The sequence below is a fragment of the Haematobia irritans genome, chromosome 1 (assembly GCF_050003625.1).
Source record: "Haematobia irritans isolate KBUSLIRL chromosome 1, ASM5000362v1, whole genome shotgun sequence".
NCBI lineage: Eukaryota > Metazoa > Arthropoda > Insecta > Diptera > Muscidae > Haematobia > Haematobia irritans.
This window is the reverse complement of record NC_134397.1, coordinates 65,023,412-65,046,609: the sequence shown is the minus strand read 5'-3', so window position 1 is coordinate 65,046,609 and position 23,198 is coordinate 65,023,412. Positions and strand designations below refer to the sequence as shown.

At 36.3% G+C, this 23,198-nt stretch overlaps 1 protein-coding gene across 2 annotated transcripts in view; it reads right to left on the bottom strand.

Annotated features, from left to right (window-relative positions):
- Positions 1–5,762: 5,762 nt before the first annotated feature.
- Positions 5,763–23,198, bottom strand: part of Cad96Cb (protocadherin Fat 4-like Cad96Ca) — a 100,254-nt gene continuing 82,818 nt past the window's right edge. Inside the window, exons 4-7 of one of the 2 annotated variants that reach the window (XM_075290610.1) lie at positions 8,378–9,427; positions 7,786–8,305; positions 7,600–7,725; positions 5,763–7,192 (exon numbers count right to left, since the gene is read on the bottom strand). In XM_075290610.1, the coding sequence (XP_075146725.1) occupies positions 6,906–7,192; positions 7,600–7,725; positions 7,786–8,305; positions 8,378–9,427 (1,983 nt within the window). In that variant the 3' untranslated portion in view covers positions 5,763–6,905. Of the gene's footprint in view, positions 7,193–7,599; positions 8,306–8,377; positions 9,428–23,198 lie in introns of both variants that reach the window. The other variant, XM_075290609.1, reaches the window with a different exon arrangement.

Here is a 23,198-nt window from a genome sequence, read left to right as displayed (position 1 = left end):
AAAATTTTCTACAGAAATAAAATTCTGACAAAATTTTCTATAGAAATTAAATTTTGACAAAATCTTCTATAGAAATAAAATTTTGACAAACTTTTCTATGGCAATAAAATATTGGTAGATTATTTTTGGCTTGAGTGGCAATCGTGATTTTTCTGTGTTCGGGGATCGGTTTATTTGGGGGCTATATAATATAGATTGATACGGACCAATTTTGGCATGGTTGTTATCAGCCATACACTAGCGAAATGTACCAAATTTCAACCGGATAGGATGAATTTTGCTCCTTCAAGAGGCCCCGGAGGTCAAATATGGAGATCGGTTTATATGGGGGCTATATATAATTATGAACCGATATGGACCAATTGTGGCATGGTTGCTAGAGACCATATACTAACACCACGTATGGAGCCACCGTGGTGCAATGGTTAGCATGCCGCCTTGCATACACAAGATCGTGCTTCGACCGAACACCAAAAAATTTTTCAGCGGAGGATTATCCCACCTCAGTAATGCTGGTGACATTTCTGAGGTTTTCAAAGCTTCTCTAAGTGGTTTCAGTTTAATTTGTTTGAACCCCACCAAGGAAAGTAGATTCCATTTCCCGAAGATGAAGCAAATTGTATACCAAAATATGTAAACATGTTTAAATCCCGGTACGAAGTTCGTATCTGTGAAAAACTAATATGGCCATTTTTCACAGTCAATGGGGTCCCAAGGTTAGGTATAGTGACAGCCCGATATTTCAGGTTCACTTACACTATTGTGATACGACAGTGGTGAACTTCTCTCTTATCACTGAGTGCTGCCCGATTCTATGTTAAACTCAATGACAAGGGACCTCCTTTTTATAGCCGAAACCGGACGGCGTTCCACATCGTAGTGAAACCACATAGAGAAGCTTTGAAACCCTCAGAAATGTCACCAGCAGAGATGGTCTGTATCAAACTTTTTAAGGTTTGCGACTGTCGCAAAGTTGTAAACGTCACAAACACGTCGTAAATGTAGAAAAAGTAGCAAACGTCGCATACTCCAAATACTTCAGACCCTTCAGATAGGCAACGAATTATATCCAAGATGATGATATATGGGAAGAAGTTTCAATTCTCAGGAATGTTCAGAGAATTATTAACGAGTTTAAAAAACTTGAGAATAGAGTTATTTCAATTGGAAATTCGAAGCCAAAATTACTATAAACTACTCGATGGTGCCGTAAACGTGACGGTCGGTACTCGCTCATAGATAACCTTTGACAAATTACTGCAGAAACTGGAAGGAAGGAAAACTACTTAAGTCTTACATAATGCGCTTTACAGACTATCAGTTATTCCGGACGGAATGTCGGTGTTTGTAAGGAATCTTACAGTGTGTCGGATCGATACGACTTGTTGGCGATGACTAAATAGTCGGTAAATGTGTTATCGATACCATAAACATTCAGCAGTAGGGCTGTTTTCTTTTAGCACTGGATACCCTTAGCCGTGAAGGACTAAAAGAAAACAGAGTACTCGTTTATCCAGGACATCTCCCAAAATATGCAACACTGTCATCAGATGTTCGAAAACAATAACAGAAAAGAAGTGAAATCTTGCATTTTTAATGTATGAAATACTCCAATTAATAATAAATAGTTACTGCTGCGATTATTTGTGACACTATACCACTTTGAATTCCATGTTTTTCGATAAATTAGTCACAATAAAGTGCTATTGTGAATCGATAAAGCGTCACATTATCGAAACACAATCTGGCAAGATCGGCGCGACTTGCACTGATGAGATGTTCTGGATAGAACACCAGTGCAACGTTGTTCTGGATAGCCCATACAAATGTTGTATCCAGTGCAAAAAGAAAACAGCCCTAATATCGATTATGCCTTCGGACTTAACTTATAGTGTGCACAATATATGGGATATGTTCGACACGAGTACTGTCGTCCGGAATAACTGGTAGTCTGTAAAGCGCATAAGTGTATTGCTGTTTAGAAAGAATTTTATAAAATCACTTTTTGGCTTATTAGAGCCAATTTCCCATACTAATTAAAATTTTTCAATATAGTAGCTAGTCATTCGTTGATACATTTAAAGCTTGGAACGACATTATGGATCGCGAAAATCAAGAATAGTTTTAAGTTGTGATTGAGAGATGTAAATCTGGTAGATTTTTGAATAAATACCATATAAAGCATTTTTGCATACATTTTATCGGGGAACTTAACTAAATTAAATCAAAAAATATTCACAATTTCTTTAATTCCAAATTAGGTTTTCAACACTAGGTTTAAGACTTTTGCGACATACGTATTATACCGTCGTAAATGTATGTCGCAAAAGTCACAGGTTGCGACAAGCCAACCCTGGTCTAGAGGTGTGCACGTGAGTAATAGTTTACACACGCTCACGCACACTCACGACAGAAAAATCATACTCACGCACACTCACGCACGATATTTTTTGGTAGGACTCACGCTCACGCACACTCACGAAAAGAAAATTTGTATTCACGCACACTCACGCACGAAAACGTCGTGACTCACAAAAAATACCGTGACTCACGAAAACTACCGTGAATCACGAAAAATATCGTGATTCACGAATAATTTTATAATTAATTTACCTTACCGAAGTGTCTGAAAACATGAGCATTATTAAAATCGGCGACCGGACATATCCCCCAACGGACATTTCGCCCAAATTGATTTTTGGGCGTTATGACCTCCAATGGGGCGGTCACATCGCCCAATTTTAGTTTGGGCTTTATGTCCTCCCTCATCGCGGTCATAAGCCCCATAAAAAAATGTGGGTGTTATGACCGTTTGAATATAATTGAATATAAACAATAGTTTAAAATAACAAAATAATTTTTTTTTAATCATTCAAAAGCTATATATGATTACTTCATCTATCCATTAATTTTTTTTTTAAATATTTAATAGATAGATATGCCTCTTATTGACAAATATCGAATCCTGCTTTTATTGTATATGCTGGAAGAAGATGTAAAACTAGCATATCTTGGCTTCATCGTTTGTTTTAATTGTTTTTGACTGGAACAGAATTTTTGACCATTTTTCTTCTCAGCGTACGATTGAAATGGAAAAGCGGCTAAAGTGGCATGAAACATGAAAATTCGGAAATTGATAATTTTTTTCTTTTGAACAAACCACACAAATGCTGAATTGAAAATTATGTATTTTAAACTGAAAATTGGAAAGAGAAGAGATGATCGATGTGCTGCTGATGGGTACGTGAAAAAAATCGCGCGCGCGATTTATTTCAAGTACCCATCAGCAGCACATCGATCATCTCATCTCTTCCCAATTTTAATGTTTAGAACAAGATAATAAAACGAAAGTTGCAAGAATGTGAGGATGAACTGAATGTGATGAATTTAAAAAAGGATTCGCGCGCGCGATTTGGAGGCAGATGAGATGATCGACGTGCTGCTGATGGGTACTTGAAAAAAATCGCGCAGCACGTCGATCATCTCATCTCTTTCCAATTTTAATGTTTAGAACAAGATAATAAACTGAAAGTCGCTAGGATTTGAGGACGAACTGAATGTGATGAATTTAACAACGATCGAAAAAGGGACATCAATAAAACAATAGCATCTCCATCATCTATATTTCATTCATTCATTATTTCAGTTACTGGGTTGGAACACAAAGAGACTGTATGCCAAATCGGCTTCCATAATAGTGGTTTGCTAAAATATCTTTTCCGACACACTTTCGCACATTTAGTATTCACTCATATGTTCTGATTTGGCAAGTTCTTGGGGACTTTGTGGAGCGTTTTGCACCATTTTCTCCTTAATTTTCTTATAGACCACGAGATCTGCACTGTCTTTCTAGTTACGGCATTTTGAATTAAATACCGTACGTATTTAGTTAACCAAAATTAGGGATCAAAACTACTTCATTTAGGACAGTTTTTGATTTGTATTCCGACATTATTTTCCCCATAAAATATTGGGCGTTTTGACCGCCTATTTTTGGGACATATGACCGCGATGAGGGAGGACATAAAGCCCAAACTAAAATTGGGCGATGTGACCGCCCCATTGGAGGTCATAACGCCCAAAAATCATTTTGGGCGAAATGTCCGTTGGGCGATATGTCCGGTCGCCATTAAAATCGAGAGTGTTATTAAACTCTTAACATCTCAGGTGTCACTAGAATTGTAATTGAATTTAACTTTTAAGCGTTTTATGTTGGTGAGCAGGAATATTGTCGTGAGTGTACACGCACACACACGAAGATATTATTTTCGTGACTCACGCTCACGCACGACATTTTGTATTGTTAATCACGCTCAAGCACACTCACGCTGTTGTCATGAGCGTGACTCACGACTCACGCACGAATCACGAAAATTTCGTGTCACGTGCACACCTCTACCCTGGTCACCAGCATTACTAAGGTGGGATAATCCACCGCTGAAAAACGTTTTGGTGTTTGGTCGAAACTGGGTTTCAACCCACAGCCCTGTGTACGCATGCTAACCATTGCACCACGGTGGGGTCACAAAACAGGGTTATTTCTTCGCAATAATATGCCTGACTATTTTGCCTTGCAAATATTTCAGATAAGATTTTATATCTAATTGCTCAAATAGGAAATGAATGCTTTCGAAATCGAATGATTTTGGCAATGGTATATCGGCTCATATCGACTAAAATATAACCGCGAATTAATGAGAAAATATTTGCTTAAATCTAAAAATTTGCATTTAATTTTTTTATTTTCTGGCAACAAACCTATTTTTTGTTCTTCTCTAAAATTAATTCAAAATTATGTTTCTTTACACCCAAAGAAATTTGTTAGTAGGGACAGCAGAAAAGTCTGGTAAAACAGCAGAAAGTCTGCTGAAAAAGGGACAGCAGTCACTGTTTGGTGAAATACAAACATTTCCTGCTATTTTTGAAGCTAGATTACACTAAAACATGTTTTATTTGGCCAAGACAAATAAAAATGTCAACTTGGGAGCTATCCTAACATAATTAAAACAATATTTTATGAATATCTATAGTATTTGACCAAAAATCTGAATATTTATAAAATTGAGGCATAACAGCAAACAAAATGTTTGCTGATCGTATTTAGGAGCTTGTAAGTATATTACAGTGCAAAAATACACCAAAAACTACTTTTGGTTCTTAAATATGCTTTGGGGAAAAATTTATAACCTAAAAATTTTATAAATTGTTGTTCATTAGGCCCTGAAGTACAGAAATATAACAGCAGACATCGACTGCTGGTTTTAGCAGACTTTTTTCTATGAAAAATCGTGGACACCGTCGATGAAAAAACTGAAAATTTGTTTGTCGGATTTGGTGTACAATTAATGGCGCCCAGGGCAGAGAATGAAGCCGCCGACTTCAAATTGATTTTATAATGGATAATTGTCCGCCGCCGAATTGACCAATTTATATCGGCTTAGCTGTCAAGCCACCGCCGCTAGAGGCAAAAAAAAAAATAGTCTCAGCCGCCGCCGACAAAAATGAGTCGGCTTCATTCTCTGCTCTGGGTAATTATTATGCAAATTTTCATGGTTGTAGAATTTTTATTTTGGAATAATTAAACATTTCGTACCGAAAATTTTTAAGTATAAGTTTATTTATTTAATTATGTATGTCTTAAAATTTAAACACAATTCTAAAAAAGAACACATCAAAAAATCTCTTCTAATGGAAGCTAAAGATTTACAAATGGAATATATTGTACCCTAGTATAATATGTCGTAAGCCTTAATTTATTTTTTTATATAAATATAAATGAGTATATATAGTAATGCTTAAATTTATGGTATATCTAAAAAATACTTTGTTACGCATTAAATAACTTTCGGATATTTTTTAAATAATTAACTTTCTTAATTATAATGACTAAAAACTATTGAAAATGGGGGGTAGGGAAAAAACTAATGGGTCATTCAGAATAACATAGATTAGAGATGATCCAAATCAATGAAGATGTAATAATTTTAATTAATATCATTATTGAAAAAAGTGATTGAACATTGATATTTTGTACCTCCGACAATTCTTCGGCCGGATAAACATATAGCAAATATCTCATATCCGAAAAGAATGCTTTCGTTTGACTGAAATGCCAAAAACAGGTGATTTTCCTTTATAAATTCAGCTGTTTTGGGCACCTCAGACGAACGAAGGGATTCGTTTTGGATATGAGAAATTGGCTGTTATAGCCTGGACGGCTCATAACGGCCTCTATTTCCTCATATCCGAAACAAATGTTTTTGTTTACTGTGATGTTCAAAATCGATGAATTTATGACTAAACATCAGTTGTTTTAATCGAGCGAAAGGTTTCCTTTCGGATATGGGTAATCGTCGGTTAGTTCTTGTAATAGTGGCAACCCTATTACTGTGTTTTTGGCAGCTGGATGTACATCAGCTGTTATCACCTGCCTGTGATACATCATTTGTAATAGTGATGCATAATAGTTTAAGATACATATCGGTTGGAATTAAAAGAAAACTTAACACTTAAGTAACATACATTTTCAAACTTTTATTGATGTTTGTTTATTTTCGCTAAATATTTTAATTACGAAATTTTAAGCATAAGGCAACCCTAGATTTTTGTATATGACATTTGTAATATTCTTCAGAAAACAGCATTGATCAGCTGGTTTTCCAACGCCATCTTTAATAGGGGGATGCTTTGGAATTTCAAACAAAACAAAAATCCGGATTAGTTTTTCTTCCTCTGAATGACCCATACGATATGAATGGGAGGAGAGGAGTATGTGAACATACTTATAAATATACACAATAAATACATACAGTAAATAATCGAAAACAATTTAACCAATTACAAATATATATATTTACAAATATTTTATTTACTCTAAAGATTGAATTCTCTATTTAATGTTTATTTCAAAAATAAACCGTTAAATTATTTTCGGATGAGCCCATTGTATCCGACGTTACTAAATTGCTATGTGCTGTGGAGGCTCCATTAACTCCGACATTTGTAACACTACCATTCGCACAGGTAATGGTCGTGATACCAGTCTGTTGAGACATTGCTGTGGATGGTGGTTCCCAAGCTTTTTTCTTATTGTTATTATCGGCTGAATGTGGTGTGGAATGTGATAGTGAGTCATGTTCAAGTTCATCCTCTTCATAGAGCTGACCATTTGCTGAAGCTCTCGAGACTATACCTGTATGGGAGAAAGATAATAGTTTTTTTTTATTATTTAATGGACATTTCCTCGGTTAACTAAATATTTATTGTCATATGTTATTTTTGGACGATGAACATAGAACATTTTTGTAACAAAAATGTTGTTTTCTCGACAAACATATACCTGGTTACCGAAATCAAATACAAAATTTTCGAGAAAATAATATAATGATTGCAACAAACATGTTCCATGTTCACCGTCCAAAAATAACATTTTGCTCCTGAAATATGATTGGGGTGATCATATTCCTTCTTTGGGTGTATAACCTCAAAAATGTCAAACTTTACTACAGTTGGCAGATTGCAGCATTAAGGATGCCCAATCCCGAAATATAAAAGGTAACCCTCGTATATGATATTTTTGACCATAGTGCATATACTTACTTCTCACAGTGGCTGCATAGTTCTCACGCTGCCTCTCCCTCTCTCGTTCTCTTTCCAAACTTGCTGCTAACATGGCTGAAGCACCCAGACCCATATTGCTGCTGGCCGGATGATATCCACCATTTCCTATGGGATTTGCCATAGAAATGTTGCCATTATGTTTCATATGTAATACGGATACATTACCACTTGTCACTGTAGCTCCATTGCCATTACCCACCACTTTTTCGTGGGTAACCAAATTTGCCGATGACACGGTACTGTGACCATGACTATGGACCCTATTACGGCCCAATGTAGGAGAGGTTTTTCGCGTTTTACTCTTGTAATGGACAATGTAACAGGTCAATGCCAATATGATTAGAACGAAGAGAGCAACTATAATGGCAAACATGCCCAAAATGCTATTGCTCCAGAAAGCCTGGGCCACGGCAACACCTTCCATGGTCACTGAAACTGGCACCGATGTACTGCGTGGTGGGACTCCTGTATCTGTGGCAATTGCTATTAAATGGATAGTGGATTCATTTAGGGATTGTAACTGCTCGGGTCTCATGTAAATATTTCCAGTATTATCGATTTCGAAAAGCCCTGCATGTTGACCCCTTAGGGATAGTTCAAGCTTATCATTGCGATCTCCATCGGCTGCTTCGACTTTTCCAATGACCACCCCCTCCAAGGACTCTGTTCGGGCTTGCAAAGTTTGCTGTGGAAATGAAAAAAAAAAAAAAAACAAAATTTCTACTTGATTTGATTTATTGCCCATGAGCATACTTACACTTTTGGGCACCACGAATTCATAGTGGGTCTCGCGAAATCTTGGCTCCCAGTCGTTAACATCGATAACTTCCAAGGTTATTTCCGCTGTGGTATTGGTCATTCCATCTGTGGCATAAACTTGAAAATCATGCTTGGTCATTTTCTCATAATCCAAGGGCTTAGCCAAGATCACCTCTCCCAGAGAGCCAACATTGAAGAATTCTGCATTCACGGGATCTGGTATGGTGTATTTCAAATGCTTTCCCGGTTTATTGGTGGGCAATGCCAAAATCCGATTACCCACAGCTGTATCCTCTCTGATACGCATAAAGAATTTCTTTTGTACAAAACTCAAAGCACTCAGATCACTGTGAGTATTCACTCCTGGCCGGGATAAGGTGACCGTTGCCAAAGCATAACGATCGGGATTATCTACTTGGGTTGCCTTAACAACCAAGGTGGCACCATTGGTCAAATCTGTATAACCTATAGGTGTCAGTAGGGTAATGACTCCATTGTGAGGATGTATACGAAAATATTTGGTATCTTGAGATTGTATCACTGAATACTGTATTGGGGCACATATGCCTTCATCCTGATCGATAGCTTTCAATGGTTCAGGTCTTATACGTAAATCTCCTGGTCTACCATCGACAGGTAAATCTGCACTATAGGTTTCTCGTAAAAATTTCGGATTTTGATCATCGGCATCTGTTATGACCACCCTGAGTATGGTGTCTGAGAATTTGGGTGGTGTTCCTTGATCCTGTGCCCTCAATTGTACTGTAAAGTTTTGCATTTGTTCATAGTCCAAAGGTTTCTTTAGCACCAGAGTACCTTCTAAGGGATTCAAGAATTGTACATATTCTGAAAATGGTCCCGGTAGCACCTGGTATTCTACCGTGGAGAAGGGTCCTTGTTGATCGGCATCTTCTGCTTTGGCTCCTTGTAATATCCTAGTACCCGGTACCGTAACCTCGGAAAGTGTGAGAGTATATGGCGTACCAACCCATTGGGGAGCATTATCGTTTATATCGATCACTCTCACATTAACCGGTATGACGAAGCTCTGGAAGAGAGAGAGAGAGAGAAAGAGAGGGAGAGTTAATATTTTTATTTAATTAAATGGAATTAATACATTAAGTCTTGGCCGGTAAGTTGGAGGAAAAGTTGTCATTTCTTGGAATCATTGAAAAGAATTTTATTATCGTATATGGAATGTTGGTGATCATGGCCAATATTTCAGGAGATCTCGGGCAACATCTTTATGCTGAACAATCTAATGGCGTTTTCTTTTCTTGTAAAAAATGCACACTTTTTTTGCCCGGAAAATGTACTCTTTAGGTTCTTTTCTAAAAAAACAGGCAAAAGTGCGAAAAGGCTTCGAATTCTGTTGTGAAAATAGCGCCACGCATAGAGGCAAATTACGGGCATTTTCAGCACTGCCAACAAACGAGAGTGCTGCGATTGCCCTGTTTCCTTCTTTGAATTCTTTTCTGCCCGCTGAAATGATAGCATTTTTTTAGGTTTCTGGTAACATTTTAAAAATGCGCATTCTGTACAGACAAAATGAAGGCAAAGCACTTTTTTCAGAAAAGAAAACACCATAAGTGAGCCTGAAATATCGGGCTGCCACTATACCTATAGCTTTCTTTACGTATTTTGCTCATTTGTTTTTACTTAAGAACAAGAGGGCGCCAACAGATGTATTCCAGTGATATTTAATTTTATTGTTTACATGCTTACAAAAGCATTTTGACCTCTTGCATTCAGAAATATAGTTATTCGTGAAGGATTTCAAGAATGAGTAGCTATCGTTGGAGCCCTCAACCATTTATAAGTGAATAAATCTTTCTCGTACCATTGCTCGTTACTGTGACAGTGTTGTATCGCATCCAAAAAGTGGACGCCAGAGATGATGCGAAAAGTGAAGGCCAGATTTGAACTAAATCCACGTCGCCGTGGTAGAAAACTATCTCATGAGCTGAACATATCGGGAAAACGCATGAAAGACATGATAAAATCTGAGCTTGAACAAAAGCCTTTGAAGTTACAAACAGTCAAAGAGGTCACCGATGCACAAAAAAGTAGGCTGGAAAAAGCCAAGGAGTTAGGTTAGGTGGCAGCCCAATGTATCAGGCTCACTTAGACTATTCAGTCCATTGTGATACCACACTGGTGAACTTCTCTCTTATCTCTGAGTGCTACCCGATTCCATGTTAAGCTCAATGATAAGGGACCTCCTTTTCATAGCCGAGTCCGAACGACGTTCCACATTGCAGTGAAACCACTCAGAGAAGCTTTGAAACACTCAGAAATGTCACCAGCATTCCTGAGGTGGGATAATCCCCAGTTGAAAAAAATTTTTGGTGTTCGGTCGAAGCAGGAATCGAACCCACTACCTAGTGTATGCAAGGCGGGCATGCTAACCATTGCACCATGGTGGCTCCACAATTTTGACAAACTTTCTATAGAAATAAAATTTTGAAAAAATTTTCTATAGAAATAAAATTTTGTAAAGATTTTCTATAGAAATAAAATTTTGACGTGATTTTCTATAGAAATAAAATAAAAATTTTTAAACATTTTCTATAGAAATAACATTTTGACGAGATTTTCTACAGAAATAAAATTTTGTCAAGATTTTCTATAGAAATAAAATTTTGTCAAGATTTTCTGTAGAAATAAAATTTTGACAAAATTTTCTATAGAAATAAAATTTTAACAAAATTTTCTATAGAAATAAAATTTTGACAATATTTTCTATAGAAATAAAATTTTGACAAAATTTTCTATAGAAAAGAAATTTTGACAAAATTTTCTATAGAAAAGAAATTTTGACAAAATTTTCTATAGAAAAGAAATTTTGACAAAATTTTCTATAGAAAAGAAATTTTGACAAAATTTTCTATGGAAATAACATTTTGCCAAAATTTTCTATAAAAATAAAATGTTGACAAAATTTTCTATAAAAATGAAATTGGGACAACATTTTCTATAGAAATACAATTTTGGAAAATGTTTCTTTATAAAGAAGATTTTCGACAAAAATTCTATAGAAGTAAAATTTTGGAAAATTTTTCTATAGAAATAGTATTTTTATTGTTGTTTTGATTTCAACATAAAACCATGCGTTGACTAAACTACAGGGGTACCTTAACCTACACTCAAAAAAAGTTTACTTGGATCCAAAGATTTTGACCTTCCCTTAAGGATTTTGGTATTGATTCCGAGCCAAAAATGCAGCTTCTTTAAAATAAAGACATTTTTGACGGATCTCCCTGGCTTTAAATCTAGGACCAATAAAATTAAAATTGGATACAGATCTCATTCATCGAATTTTTATTCTCTTTTAGTGATATATTAATAAAGGTATTTATGAACAAACAAATTCCAATTTCAAAATCCAAATTATGGCAAATACTCCAAAGTAAAAACAGTTTTCTTAATGCTAAAAAACTTTAAACCAAAGATGCAAATCCTTAAAATAGTTGTTAGCCTATATTTGAAGCGATATTATCTTAAATTTAAAGATTCAATAAGTCAGTTGAGTTAAAGACGATTTCTTTAAATTAAAAATATTTTCCTTTATTTTAAGGAAAATTTGCCTTACTTCAAAGATCTACAACTTTAGCAGAGAGTCCTTAACATTGCGTAAATTTCGAGTCCTAAAGTTGCATAATCTTCCATATTAGGTCAATATTTTTGTCAGTGTACAGAAGAAAAGTATGTCTGTCACATTTATTTGGTATTTTTATACCCTGCACCACACTGTGGAACAGGGTATTATAAGTTAGTGCATATGTTTGCAACACCCTGAAGGAGACGAGATAGACACATGGTGTCTTTGGCAAAAATGCTCAGGGTGGGCTCCTGAGTCGATATAGCCATGTCCGTCTGTCCTTCACAAAGTCGGAAATTGGTACTTCGATGTGTTACAAACGTAATAATAAACTTATTATACTCCCATCACCATTCTATGGTGGTGGGTGTAAAAAGAAACTAAAGTCATTTGAATTCATAATACTTCGTGTCATCTACGTATTTCCCACGAAAGAGAAAAATTAACCTTACCTTCATATCAAAGGTTCCGATTCCCAAACTATTTACCTCTTATATCACTTTCAAGGAAATTAAAAATTTCCAAATCAGCTTTTTAATTTAAATTTAAATTTAAATTAGAAGATCGTTAATGCAATTCTTTATAAATAGTTTAAACTTAATAGAAAATTTTTAGTGAAAATTGAAGGGTACTAAGATAACGCGATCTAAATTGCTTACAAATCTACACTTAAGTAAATTCAATTGGGATTTTTAGAACATTCTGCTCATCAAATAATGGACTCATTTCATGAGATCGAAGATATTAATGGGTATTTCTTATCCCAGTACTGTTTATTCGAATTCATTTTATTGCTAATTACTCACCTTAGCAATTAAATCGTCTACTTTACGAGCGATACATTTTTTAGAGCTGTTGTTCGAATCTAAGCACCTTGTGGCTGGCATTTGAGAAACATTAGCTAGTATTTTACACTCTTATGTTTACCAACATTTTATTATTCCACCAGAACATATAATGCAACAACAATAACAATTGTCGGTGTTTACCATGTGGTGTTGTTGTACCAAATAAGTATACTTGTTACTTAGAAAAATACCAACAATAAAAACCCTTTAATAAACACACACACACACGTGCGCCGTAAAAAAATGCACTGTAATCTAAACAGAAAAATCTAAAATCAACTTCTCACATATGTTAGAACTGGCTGACTGTGTATTGGGAGAGCGGGAAATCAAACAACCACATGTCGTGGCTTGGTCAATGAACTCGAACACAATGCAAACCCTACTACCACGCGTAATGACATACACACACTCAAACACATGCAACCAACATTCCCAGCTAGGCTACTCACTCAAAACAAAGTTCGTAAAGTTCTTGAGAGTACGAGAAAATTGAAATAGTGACGTGAAAACTTTTCGTAACACTCATTTATACACTCTAGAGCACACACATCCTAGTGGTCACAAAAATCTGCATATCGTGTGCCTTGGGCATGAATATGTGTGAGTGTGTGTAGTAGCTATAGGTAATATTGCGAAATTTTTGCCATTACTATGATTATGGGGTGAGAGAGAGAGAGAGCGGATAAGTGATTACTAGCAAATCAAGCATTCGCACCAATGTACAAGCGATTTATGGATATGACGAGGTCATTGAATTATGACACATTCAAATGTTATTGTATAAAAATCTTAACTATATTTAATTTTTATACCCTCCACCATAGGATGGGGGGTATATTAACTTTGTCATTCCGTTTGTAACACATCGAAATATTGCTCTAAGACCCCATAAAGTATATATATATATATATTCTAGGTCAGAGCTTCCCAAATGGGGGGCGCGCCCCCCTAGGGGGGCACCACGAGGTTCCAGGGGGAGGGGGGGCGAAGCGTCATTTTTGGTTGAGCAGGTTTTGTATCATTAAATCTGTTAAAACAACGCTAATTGTTAAGTTCAACAAAACATCAATAATATATTACAAAAGAGCATACCATTCGAACATTTCCATGTGTTCATTTATTAGTCGTTCACTTTATTTGCAACGGCTACATTTCTTGCTAAAATATCAGAACCAGTACCCACCCAGCAAAAAAGCGTCGCCAAAAAAGTAGTGAAAATGTTCTTTTTGGATCCGGAAGCGGTGCAAAATTGGCGCAGAAGCGATGATTTTAACATGGGTTTGTCATAGGATGGATGTCCACCATTTCAACAGCCGTTGCACTGAATTTGCATCACTTCTTAAGGTGTGATGCGAATCCAGTGATTTGGATGTGAATTAAGAAATTTTTTGATATTTTGACGAATAAATAATTTTTAAAAATTTTTTTATTATTTTTAATGCATTATAACGCTTGTCTGGAACGTTTGACATCAACTATTTTCAAAACTTCGCATTTTTTCTAGAAAGGATTTAGCTTTTTTCGGCAAAATTTAAATAATTTGCACTATTTTATTAATTTTTAATCTGTTTTTAACCCATTTGAATCAATAAAACTTTAAATTTCCCATTAAAAATGTGAAAAAAGCGAGTTATAAAAAATTGACTCAAATGAACTTCCTGTGCAGTTAAAATAAAGAACATCTGTGGAAGCACTTTTTGTTGTGCCTTTAGAAGAAATTCCATTTTTTTTTGCTAGGCACTTTTGTATTTTCACACATTTTACAAATTTTGAAATCATTTTCGTTACTTTTAGACATAAAGTCAAAATATCTGTCTTGCCTTCATGTTGAAACTGATTTAAAGCGTACTTTATCAGTAATAGTACCAAATATTAAAGATCTAGCAAATGAAAGGAACAATTGCCAAATTTCCCACTAATTGATAAACTCTTTTATATTAATATTCATAAACATTTTTATTTCTATTTTTAATTATTTAATTAATTATTGTTAATCATATTTTCAGCTTTAGTTAATATTTATTTTTGTTTGTTTGGGTTGGGGGGCGCAACGAAATTAATACATTTTTTGGGGGGCGCGAAGCAAATTGGTTTGGGAAGCTCTGTTCTAGGTCGTGGTGAAATTCTGAGTCGATCTAAGCATGTCCGTCCGCCCGTCTGTTGAAATCACGCTAACTTCCGAACGAAACAAGCTATCGACTTGAAACTTGGCACAAGTAGTTGTTATTTATGTAGGTCGGATAGTATTGCAATTGGGCCATATGCGAAGCCTCTAAAATGAGCAAAATTCATCCGATTCAGCTGAAATGTGGTACATGGTGTAAGTATATGGTCTGTAACAACTATGCAAAAATTGGTTCATATCGGTTCATAATTATATAGCCCCCATATAAACCGATCTGCCGATTTCGCTTGCGGAGCCTCTAAGAGAAGAAAATTTCATCCCATCCGGCTGAAATTTGGTACATGGTGTTAGTATATGGTCTCTAACAATCGTGCAAAAGTTGGTCTACATCGGTCCATAATTATATATAGCCCCCATATTAACCGATCCCCAGATTTGACCTCCGGAGCCTCGTGGATGAGCAAAATTCATCCAATTCGGTTGAAATTTGGTACATGGTGCAAGTATATAGTCTCTAACAACTATGCAAAAATTGGTCCAAATCGGTCCATAATTATATATAGCCCTCATATAAACCGATCCCCAGATTTGGCTTGCGGAGCCTCTAAGAAATGCAAATTTCATCCGATCCGGCTGAAATTTGGTACATAGTGTTAGTATATGGTCTCTAACATGCATGCAAAAATTGGCCAACATCGGTCCATAATTATATATAGCCACCATATAAACCGATATCCCGATTTGGCTTGCGGAGCCTCTAAGAGAAGAAAATGTCATCCCATCCGACTGAAATTTGGTACATGGTGTATAGTCTCTAACAACCATGCAAAAAATGGTCAATATCGGTCAATAATTCTATGTAGCCCCCATTTAAACCGATCCCCAGATTTGACCTCCGGAGCTCTTGGAGGAGCAAAATTCATCCGATCCGGATGAAATTTTGTACGTTGTGAAATTTGGTACATTGCGATAGTATATGGCCGCTAATAACCATGCCAAACTGGGTCCATATCGGTCTATAGTTATATATAGCCGACCCCCAAAAAAAAATTCTACCAAAATTTTATTTCGATAGAAAGTTTTGTCAAAATTTTATTACTATACAAAATTTTGTCAAGGTTTTATTTCTGTAGAAAATTTTGTCCAAATTTTATTTCTATTGATGGGAGCCACCGTGGCGCAATGGTTAGCATGCCCGCCTTGCATACACAAGGTCCTGGATTCTATTCCTGCTACGACCGAACTCCAAAAAGTTTTCAACGTTGGATTATCCCACTTCAGTAATGCTGGTGACATTACTGAGGGTTTTAAAGCTTCTCTAAATGGTTTCACTGCAATGTGGAACGCCGTTCGGACTCGGCTATAAAAAGGAGGTCCCTTGTCATTGAGCTTAACATGGAATCGGGCAGCACTCAGTGATAAGAGAGAAGTTCAGCACTGTGGTATCACAATGGACTGAATAGTCTAAGTGAATAGTCTAATGGACTGAATAGTCTAACCTAACCTAACCTAACATATTTCTATAGATACCTTACCATCGGCAAGTGTTACCGCAACACAAGTAATTCGATTGTGGATGACAGCCTTTAGTACAAGTTTCTATGCAATCCATGGTGGAGGGTACATAAGATTCGGCCTGTCCGAACTTACTGCCGTATATACTTGTTTTGTCTATTTTGGTATTGCTGAAATATTTGGTGAGGGGGAAATCCCGATGGTATTTTTGCCGTATTGTGGGAAATATATGTTAGCTAAAATTTTCTATCTGACAATTGTCTTTCATAAAAAGCGGTAACACAATAAACTTTGATGATCTAAGTTTGTCTATAACATGCTTTCCTAATGCACTGTACTAACGGCAATAGTAAGCAATGAAAAGAAATCCCTATAAATTTGCTATACATTCAAATTCTCCGTCTTCCATTCTGATCCTTTTAAGCTTTATTAAGAAGTTCGAAAAGTGTTAAGTGGTGTTGTTGCTTGGTTTTAGGTTTTTCCTGATGAAGTATTAGTGTTGGCACTATTTTAACTATATGAAGAGCTTCTTAATGACTTGAGCATGACATGAATGAAGAGGTTTGAGACAATTACACTCGTGGAAAAATTGTGGTAATGTAAATTATTGGATTGAAAAGAGGATTCAAGTTTCCCTGTCTCTTATGGGCTGACATAAACCTAAGAAAATATCTGGATTGTTGTGTGTTCTAACTCGTTCATCCGCCGCTCCTATTCAGCCCAGATGTGCCTTCAACTCTAGGTGCCCGGTCATAATTCCCACGGCCCCTCCTATTATTGTTCTACTCTCTTTCTGTAGTTTTCACCCTTCCGATAAATTGTACCGTTCCAGATCGCCTTATTTATATCCGGCACATTCGTCTCTCAAAATCGGCTAAGTTGTTGAGAGTCGTCCTAGGCTCCAGACTAAACTCAACTGTTCGCCTAAGGTCGACCTATGCGGCACTGTATGCAGAAGCCGATTGTGGAACGTTGGAGAATGAAACGCTCTGTCTTTCACTGGCTTTTTACAGCAGTTATAAGACCAGAAGCTATCTATGGGTGACATGTCTGACAGACTATATGGCTACTCGACATGTATATGAAGACAAGTTGAAATCGATTATCTCTAATAGAGGATAAATTTTGAAAATCTTAAGATTTATATGGATGGATTGAAAAACGTTTGAAGGCGGATGCAACATTTTTTATTGCCATTGTAAAAGCTGCAGAACTCCTGTTGATGAGACCTATATTCCGAGGTGATATCCGCTTCTTGATCGACAGTCATGCAGCAATAAAGACCTTGGGTAATTTAAACATAACATCGAAGGTAATCAACCATTGTCCTAGAGAGCTTGGAGCTCTCATGAACGGCTTAATATTAATCTGTGCTTGGTACCTGGATATTATGAAATAATGGGTAATCATGAGGTAGATGCACTGCCTAAAGAAGGTGCACGCTTCCCGTAACGAACGTTATCCCCTCTATCTTTATATATTTATAGAGACAATGTAAAACACAATTTATGGAAAGGATGTTGTGCTTCCTTTACGGGCTGCGAGAAACAAATGGGACGATAAGAGTAGTAAGAAGAATTCAAATGGAATTCGTGCAAACAAATGTATGTTTCTGTTAAATAGTGTTTTGTTTGCATCGGCTCGTGAGCGCCGCAACAATGCTTTATAAATGTAACTTATAACGATAATTGTCTATTGGTGACCATAACAGATACGAGGGCGGTTCGGAAACTTCTTAGGCTATCAATGAAAAAGAATAATTAGTTTTTATACCCTCCACCGTAGGATGGGGGGCATATCAACTTTGTCATTCCGTTTGTAACACATCGAAATATTGCTCTAAAACCCCATAAAGTATATATATTCTAGGTCGTGGTGAAATTCTGAGTCGATCTAAGCATGTCCGTCCGACCGTCATTTGAAATCACGCTAACTGCCGAACGAAACAAGCTGTCGAATTGAAACTTGGCACAAGTAGTTGTTATTGATGTAGGTCAGATGGTATTGAAAATTGGCTATATCGGTCCACTTTTAGGTATAGCCCCCATATAAACCGATCCCTGATTTGGCTTGCGGAGCCTCTAAGAGAAGCAAATTTCATCCGATCCGGCTGAAATTTGGTACATGATGTAAGTATATGGTCTCTAACAACTATGCAAAAATTGGTCCACATCGGTTAATAATTATATATAGCCCCCATATAAACCGATCACCAGATTTGACCTCCGGAGCCTCTTGGAAGAAAAAAATTCATCTGATTAAGTTGAAAATTGGTACATGGTGTAATATATGGCCTCAAACACCCATGCAAAAATTGGTCGAAATCGGTCCGTAATTATATATAGCCCCCTTACAAACCGATCCCCAGATTTGACCTCCGGAGCCCCTTGGAAGAGCAAAATTCATCCGATTCGGTTGAAATTTGGTACGTGATGTTAGTATATGGTATCCAACAACCGTACAGGAATTGGTTCATATCAGTCCATAATTATATATAGCCCCCATATAAACCGATCCCCAGATTTGACCGTCGGTGCCTTTTGGAGAAGCAAAATTCATCCGATCTGGTTGAAATTTGGTACGTGATGGTAGTATATGATATCTAACAGCCATGCCAAAAGTGGTCCATATCAGTCCATATTCATATATAGCCCCCATATAAACCGATCCCGAGATTTGGTTTTGGAGCCTCTTGGAGTCGCAAGTTTCATCCGAGTCAGTTGAAATTTGGTACATTGTGCTAGTATGTGGCCGTCAACAACCATGCCTAACTAGGTCCATATCGGTCTATAGTTATATATAGCCCTCAGATAAATCGATCTCCAATCACACAAAAATTGGTCCATATCAAGTTCATAATTGTATATAGCCCCCATATAAGCGATCCCCATATTTCAATTCTGGCTCTCTACCACGTATGGACTAACTCACAATTTAGAAAACGATGTTAAGAAGTTTTAAGATACCACAACCCAAGTAATTCGATTGTGGATGACAGTCTTTAGTACACGTTTCTATGCAACCCATGGTGGAGGGTACATAAGATTCGGCCTGGCCGAACTTACGGCCGTATATACTTGTTCAAAAATATTTTTATTTTTCAATATAATCTCCTGAAACTTCAATACACTTAGTCCAACGCTTTTCTAGCAATTCTATCCCTTGATTAAAAATCGTTTTCCTCAAGGTCTTCAAAATAATGGTTTACAACTGTAATTGCATCTTCATTTGAGGTAAAACACTTGCCAGCAAGGTTTTTTTAGATTTGAGAACAAGTAAAAGTCACTGTAAGCCAAATCAGGAGAATAAGGTGGGTGGTTAAGCAACTCGTACTTTAATTAAAAAAAAAATATTTTTTTGTGTTGTAAGCCAGGACGTTTTTTCGAATTTGTGTATTTAATTGATCCAAAAGGTTACAATAGTACTCTGAATTTATTGTTTTACCCTTTTGCAGATAGGCAATCAATAAAATACCTTTGAAGTCACAAGAAACCGTTGCCATAACCTTACCAGCCGATTGAATTGTTTTTGCCTTCTTTGGGGCACTTCCTCTAGCTTCAGTCCATTGTTTGGATTGTTCTTTTATCTCTGGAGTATAGTGATGGATCCATGTCTCATCAACAGTTATGAAACGACGCTTAAAATTTATTTTATTTCGCTTAAAACGATCCAAACAAGCGTGAGAAATGTTCATTCTTATGCATTTTTGATCGACTGTTAACAAATGTGGCACACATCTTGCAGAAAACTTTTTCATCTGTAGTTCTTCATGCAAAATTAAATGGACTCGATCATTTGAGATGCCCATGATATTAGCAATTTCACGCACTTTTATTCGTTGATCATTTAATACCATATCATGCACTTTGGCTACAATTTCTGTTGTTGTTGCTGTTTTTGGACGTCCACTACGTGGTTCATCTTCAATGCTTGTACGACCACGTTTAAATTCAGCAACCCAATTTTTTACTGTTGCATATGAAGGATCACTTTCACCTAAGACATTCACCATATCATTATGAATTTCTTGTCCCGATAAACCTTTTTTATGTAAATATTTAATGACAGCACGCATTTCTAATTCTTCCAGTGTAAAAAACTGCGGATGCGTCTTTTTTGAACACCTGTTTCTATATGAAGGAGTTGCCAAACCGAAACAAAATTTAACACGTGTTCATAACAGAGATGGAAGTTTCCAAAACACTTAACTTTTTTCTGTTTGTACTGCTCTTTTTCTGCTAGCCTAAGAAGTTTCCGAACTGCCCTCGAACGTAGCCCAGTGGATAGTGTGTTGGCTTACAAACTGTAGGGTCCTCGGTTCGATTCTCCGTCCAGGCGAAAGGTAAAAATTAAAAAATTTATAAAATTTAATAATTTCTTCAATATTACAGGAAATGGTGTCAAGAACTAAAAAATTCGTGGAAGTGAAAATTATATGAGGGAATGAGAAAAATTTTTTTGGGAAAAATTCTTCCAAGCATATAATATTTTTGGGCTCATAATGCTCCCAAGCATATAATATGTTCACTTAAAACAAACATAATAATGTTTCGGCAGTATCCAATAATATATGTGCTTCCTGCAAAATAACAGGTTGGCTGAAACGTCCCCGGTCTGACACATAGATGGCGTCGCTAGTATTAAATGCATATTATTTTTATATAGTACCAATGATTCGTGTCAAATTTTGACGTCTGTAAGTCAATTAGTTTGTGAGATAGAGCGTCTTTTGTGAAGCAACTTTTGTTATTGTGAAAAAAATGGAAAAAAGGAATTTCGTGTTTTGATAAAATACTGTTCTCTGAAGGGAAAAAATGCGGTGGAAGCAAAAACTTGGCTTGATAATGAGTTTCCGGACTCTGCCCCAGGGAAATCAACAATAATTGATTGGTATGCAAAATTCAAGCGTGGTAAAACGAGCACGGAGGAACCACCGAAAGAGGTGGTTACCGACGAAAACATCAAAAAAAAAATCCACAAAATGATTTTGAATGACCGTAAAATGAAGTTGATCGAGATAGCAGAGGCCTTAAAGATATCAAAGGAACGTGTTGGTCATATCATTCATCAATATTTGGATATGCGGAAGGTCTGTGCAAAATGGGTGCCGCGCGAGCTCACATTTGACCAAAAACAACAACGTCTTGATGATTTTGAGCGGTGTTTGCAGCTGTTAACTCGTAATACACCCGAGTTTTTCCGTCGATATGTGACAATGGATGAAACATGGCTCCATCACTACACTCCTTAGTCCAATCGACAGTCGGCTGAGTGGACAGCGACCGGTGAACCGTCTCCGAAGCGTGGAAAGACTCAAAAGTCCGCTGGCAAAGTATTGGCCTCTGTTTGGGATGCGCATGGAATAATTTTTATCGATTATCTTGAGAAGGGAAAAACCATCAACAGTGACTATTATATGGCGTTATTGGAGCGTTTGAAGGTCGAAATCGCGGCAAAACGGCCCCATATGAAGAAGAAAAAAGTGTTGGTCCACCAAGACAACGCACCGTGCCACAAGTCATTGAGAACGATGGCAAAAATTCATGAATTGGGCTTCGAATTGCTTCCCCACCCACCGTATTCTCCAGATCTGGCCCCCAGCGACTTTTTCTTGTTCTCAGACCTCAAAAGGATGCTCGCAGCGAAAAAATTTGGCTGCAATGAAGAGGTGATCGCCGAAACTGAGGCCTATATTGAGGCAAAACCGAAGGAGTACTACCAAAATGGTATCAAAAAATTGGAAGGTGGTTATAATCGTTGTATCGCCCTTGAAGGGAACTATGTTGAATAATAAAAACGAATTTTGACAAACAAATGTGTTTTTCTTTGTTAGACCGGGGACTTATCAGCCAACCTGTTATGTTTGGAACATATGTTAGAGAAGCGATTTTTTGAGGGTGTGCATATCGGGCGAAAGATATATATGCACTCAAAAAAAAAAAGTTTACTTGGATCCAAAGATTTTGACCTTCCCTTAAGGATTTTGGTATTGATTCCAAGCCAAAGATGCGGCTTCTTTAAAATAAAGACATTTTTGACGGACCTCCCTGGCTTTAAATTTAGGGTAAATAAAATTAAAATTACTTTTACTTTTTGCGATATATTAATAAAGGTATTTCTGTACAAACAAATTCCAATTTAAAATCCAAATTATGACAGGTACTTCAAAGTAAAAACAGTTTTCTTAATGTTAAAAAAAAAACTTTAAACCAAAGATGCAAATCTTTAAAATAAGTCTTAGCCTATATTTGAAGCGATTTTATCTTAAATTTAAAAATGCAATGTGTCAGTTGAGTAAAAGACGATTTTTTTAAATTAAAATTATTTTTCTTTATTTTAAGGAAAATTTGCCTTACTTCAAAGATCTACAACTTCAGAAGAGAGACATAAAATTTCAAGATTTGTGTCCTAAATTTAATGAAAAAAATTTTGTAGCAAGGATTATAAACTTTCATTTAATTAAAATGTCATTATTTTAATGAATTGTGTCCTTAACTTTGGGTAAATTTCGATTCCTAAAATTTAAGTTGCATAATCTTCCATATTAGGTCAATATTTTTTTCAGTGTGGGAGCTATATCTAAAACTTGATTGGTTTCCAAAATCAATAGGGTTTTATTCTGACCTAAAATAAATACTTGTGTCAAATTTGAAGTCGATTGGACTAAAATTGCGACCTAGACTTTGATTACAAAAATGTGTTCACAGACAGACGGATATGGCGAAAT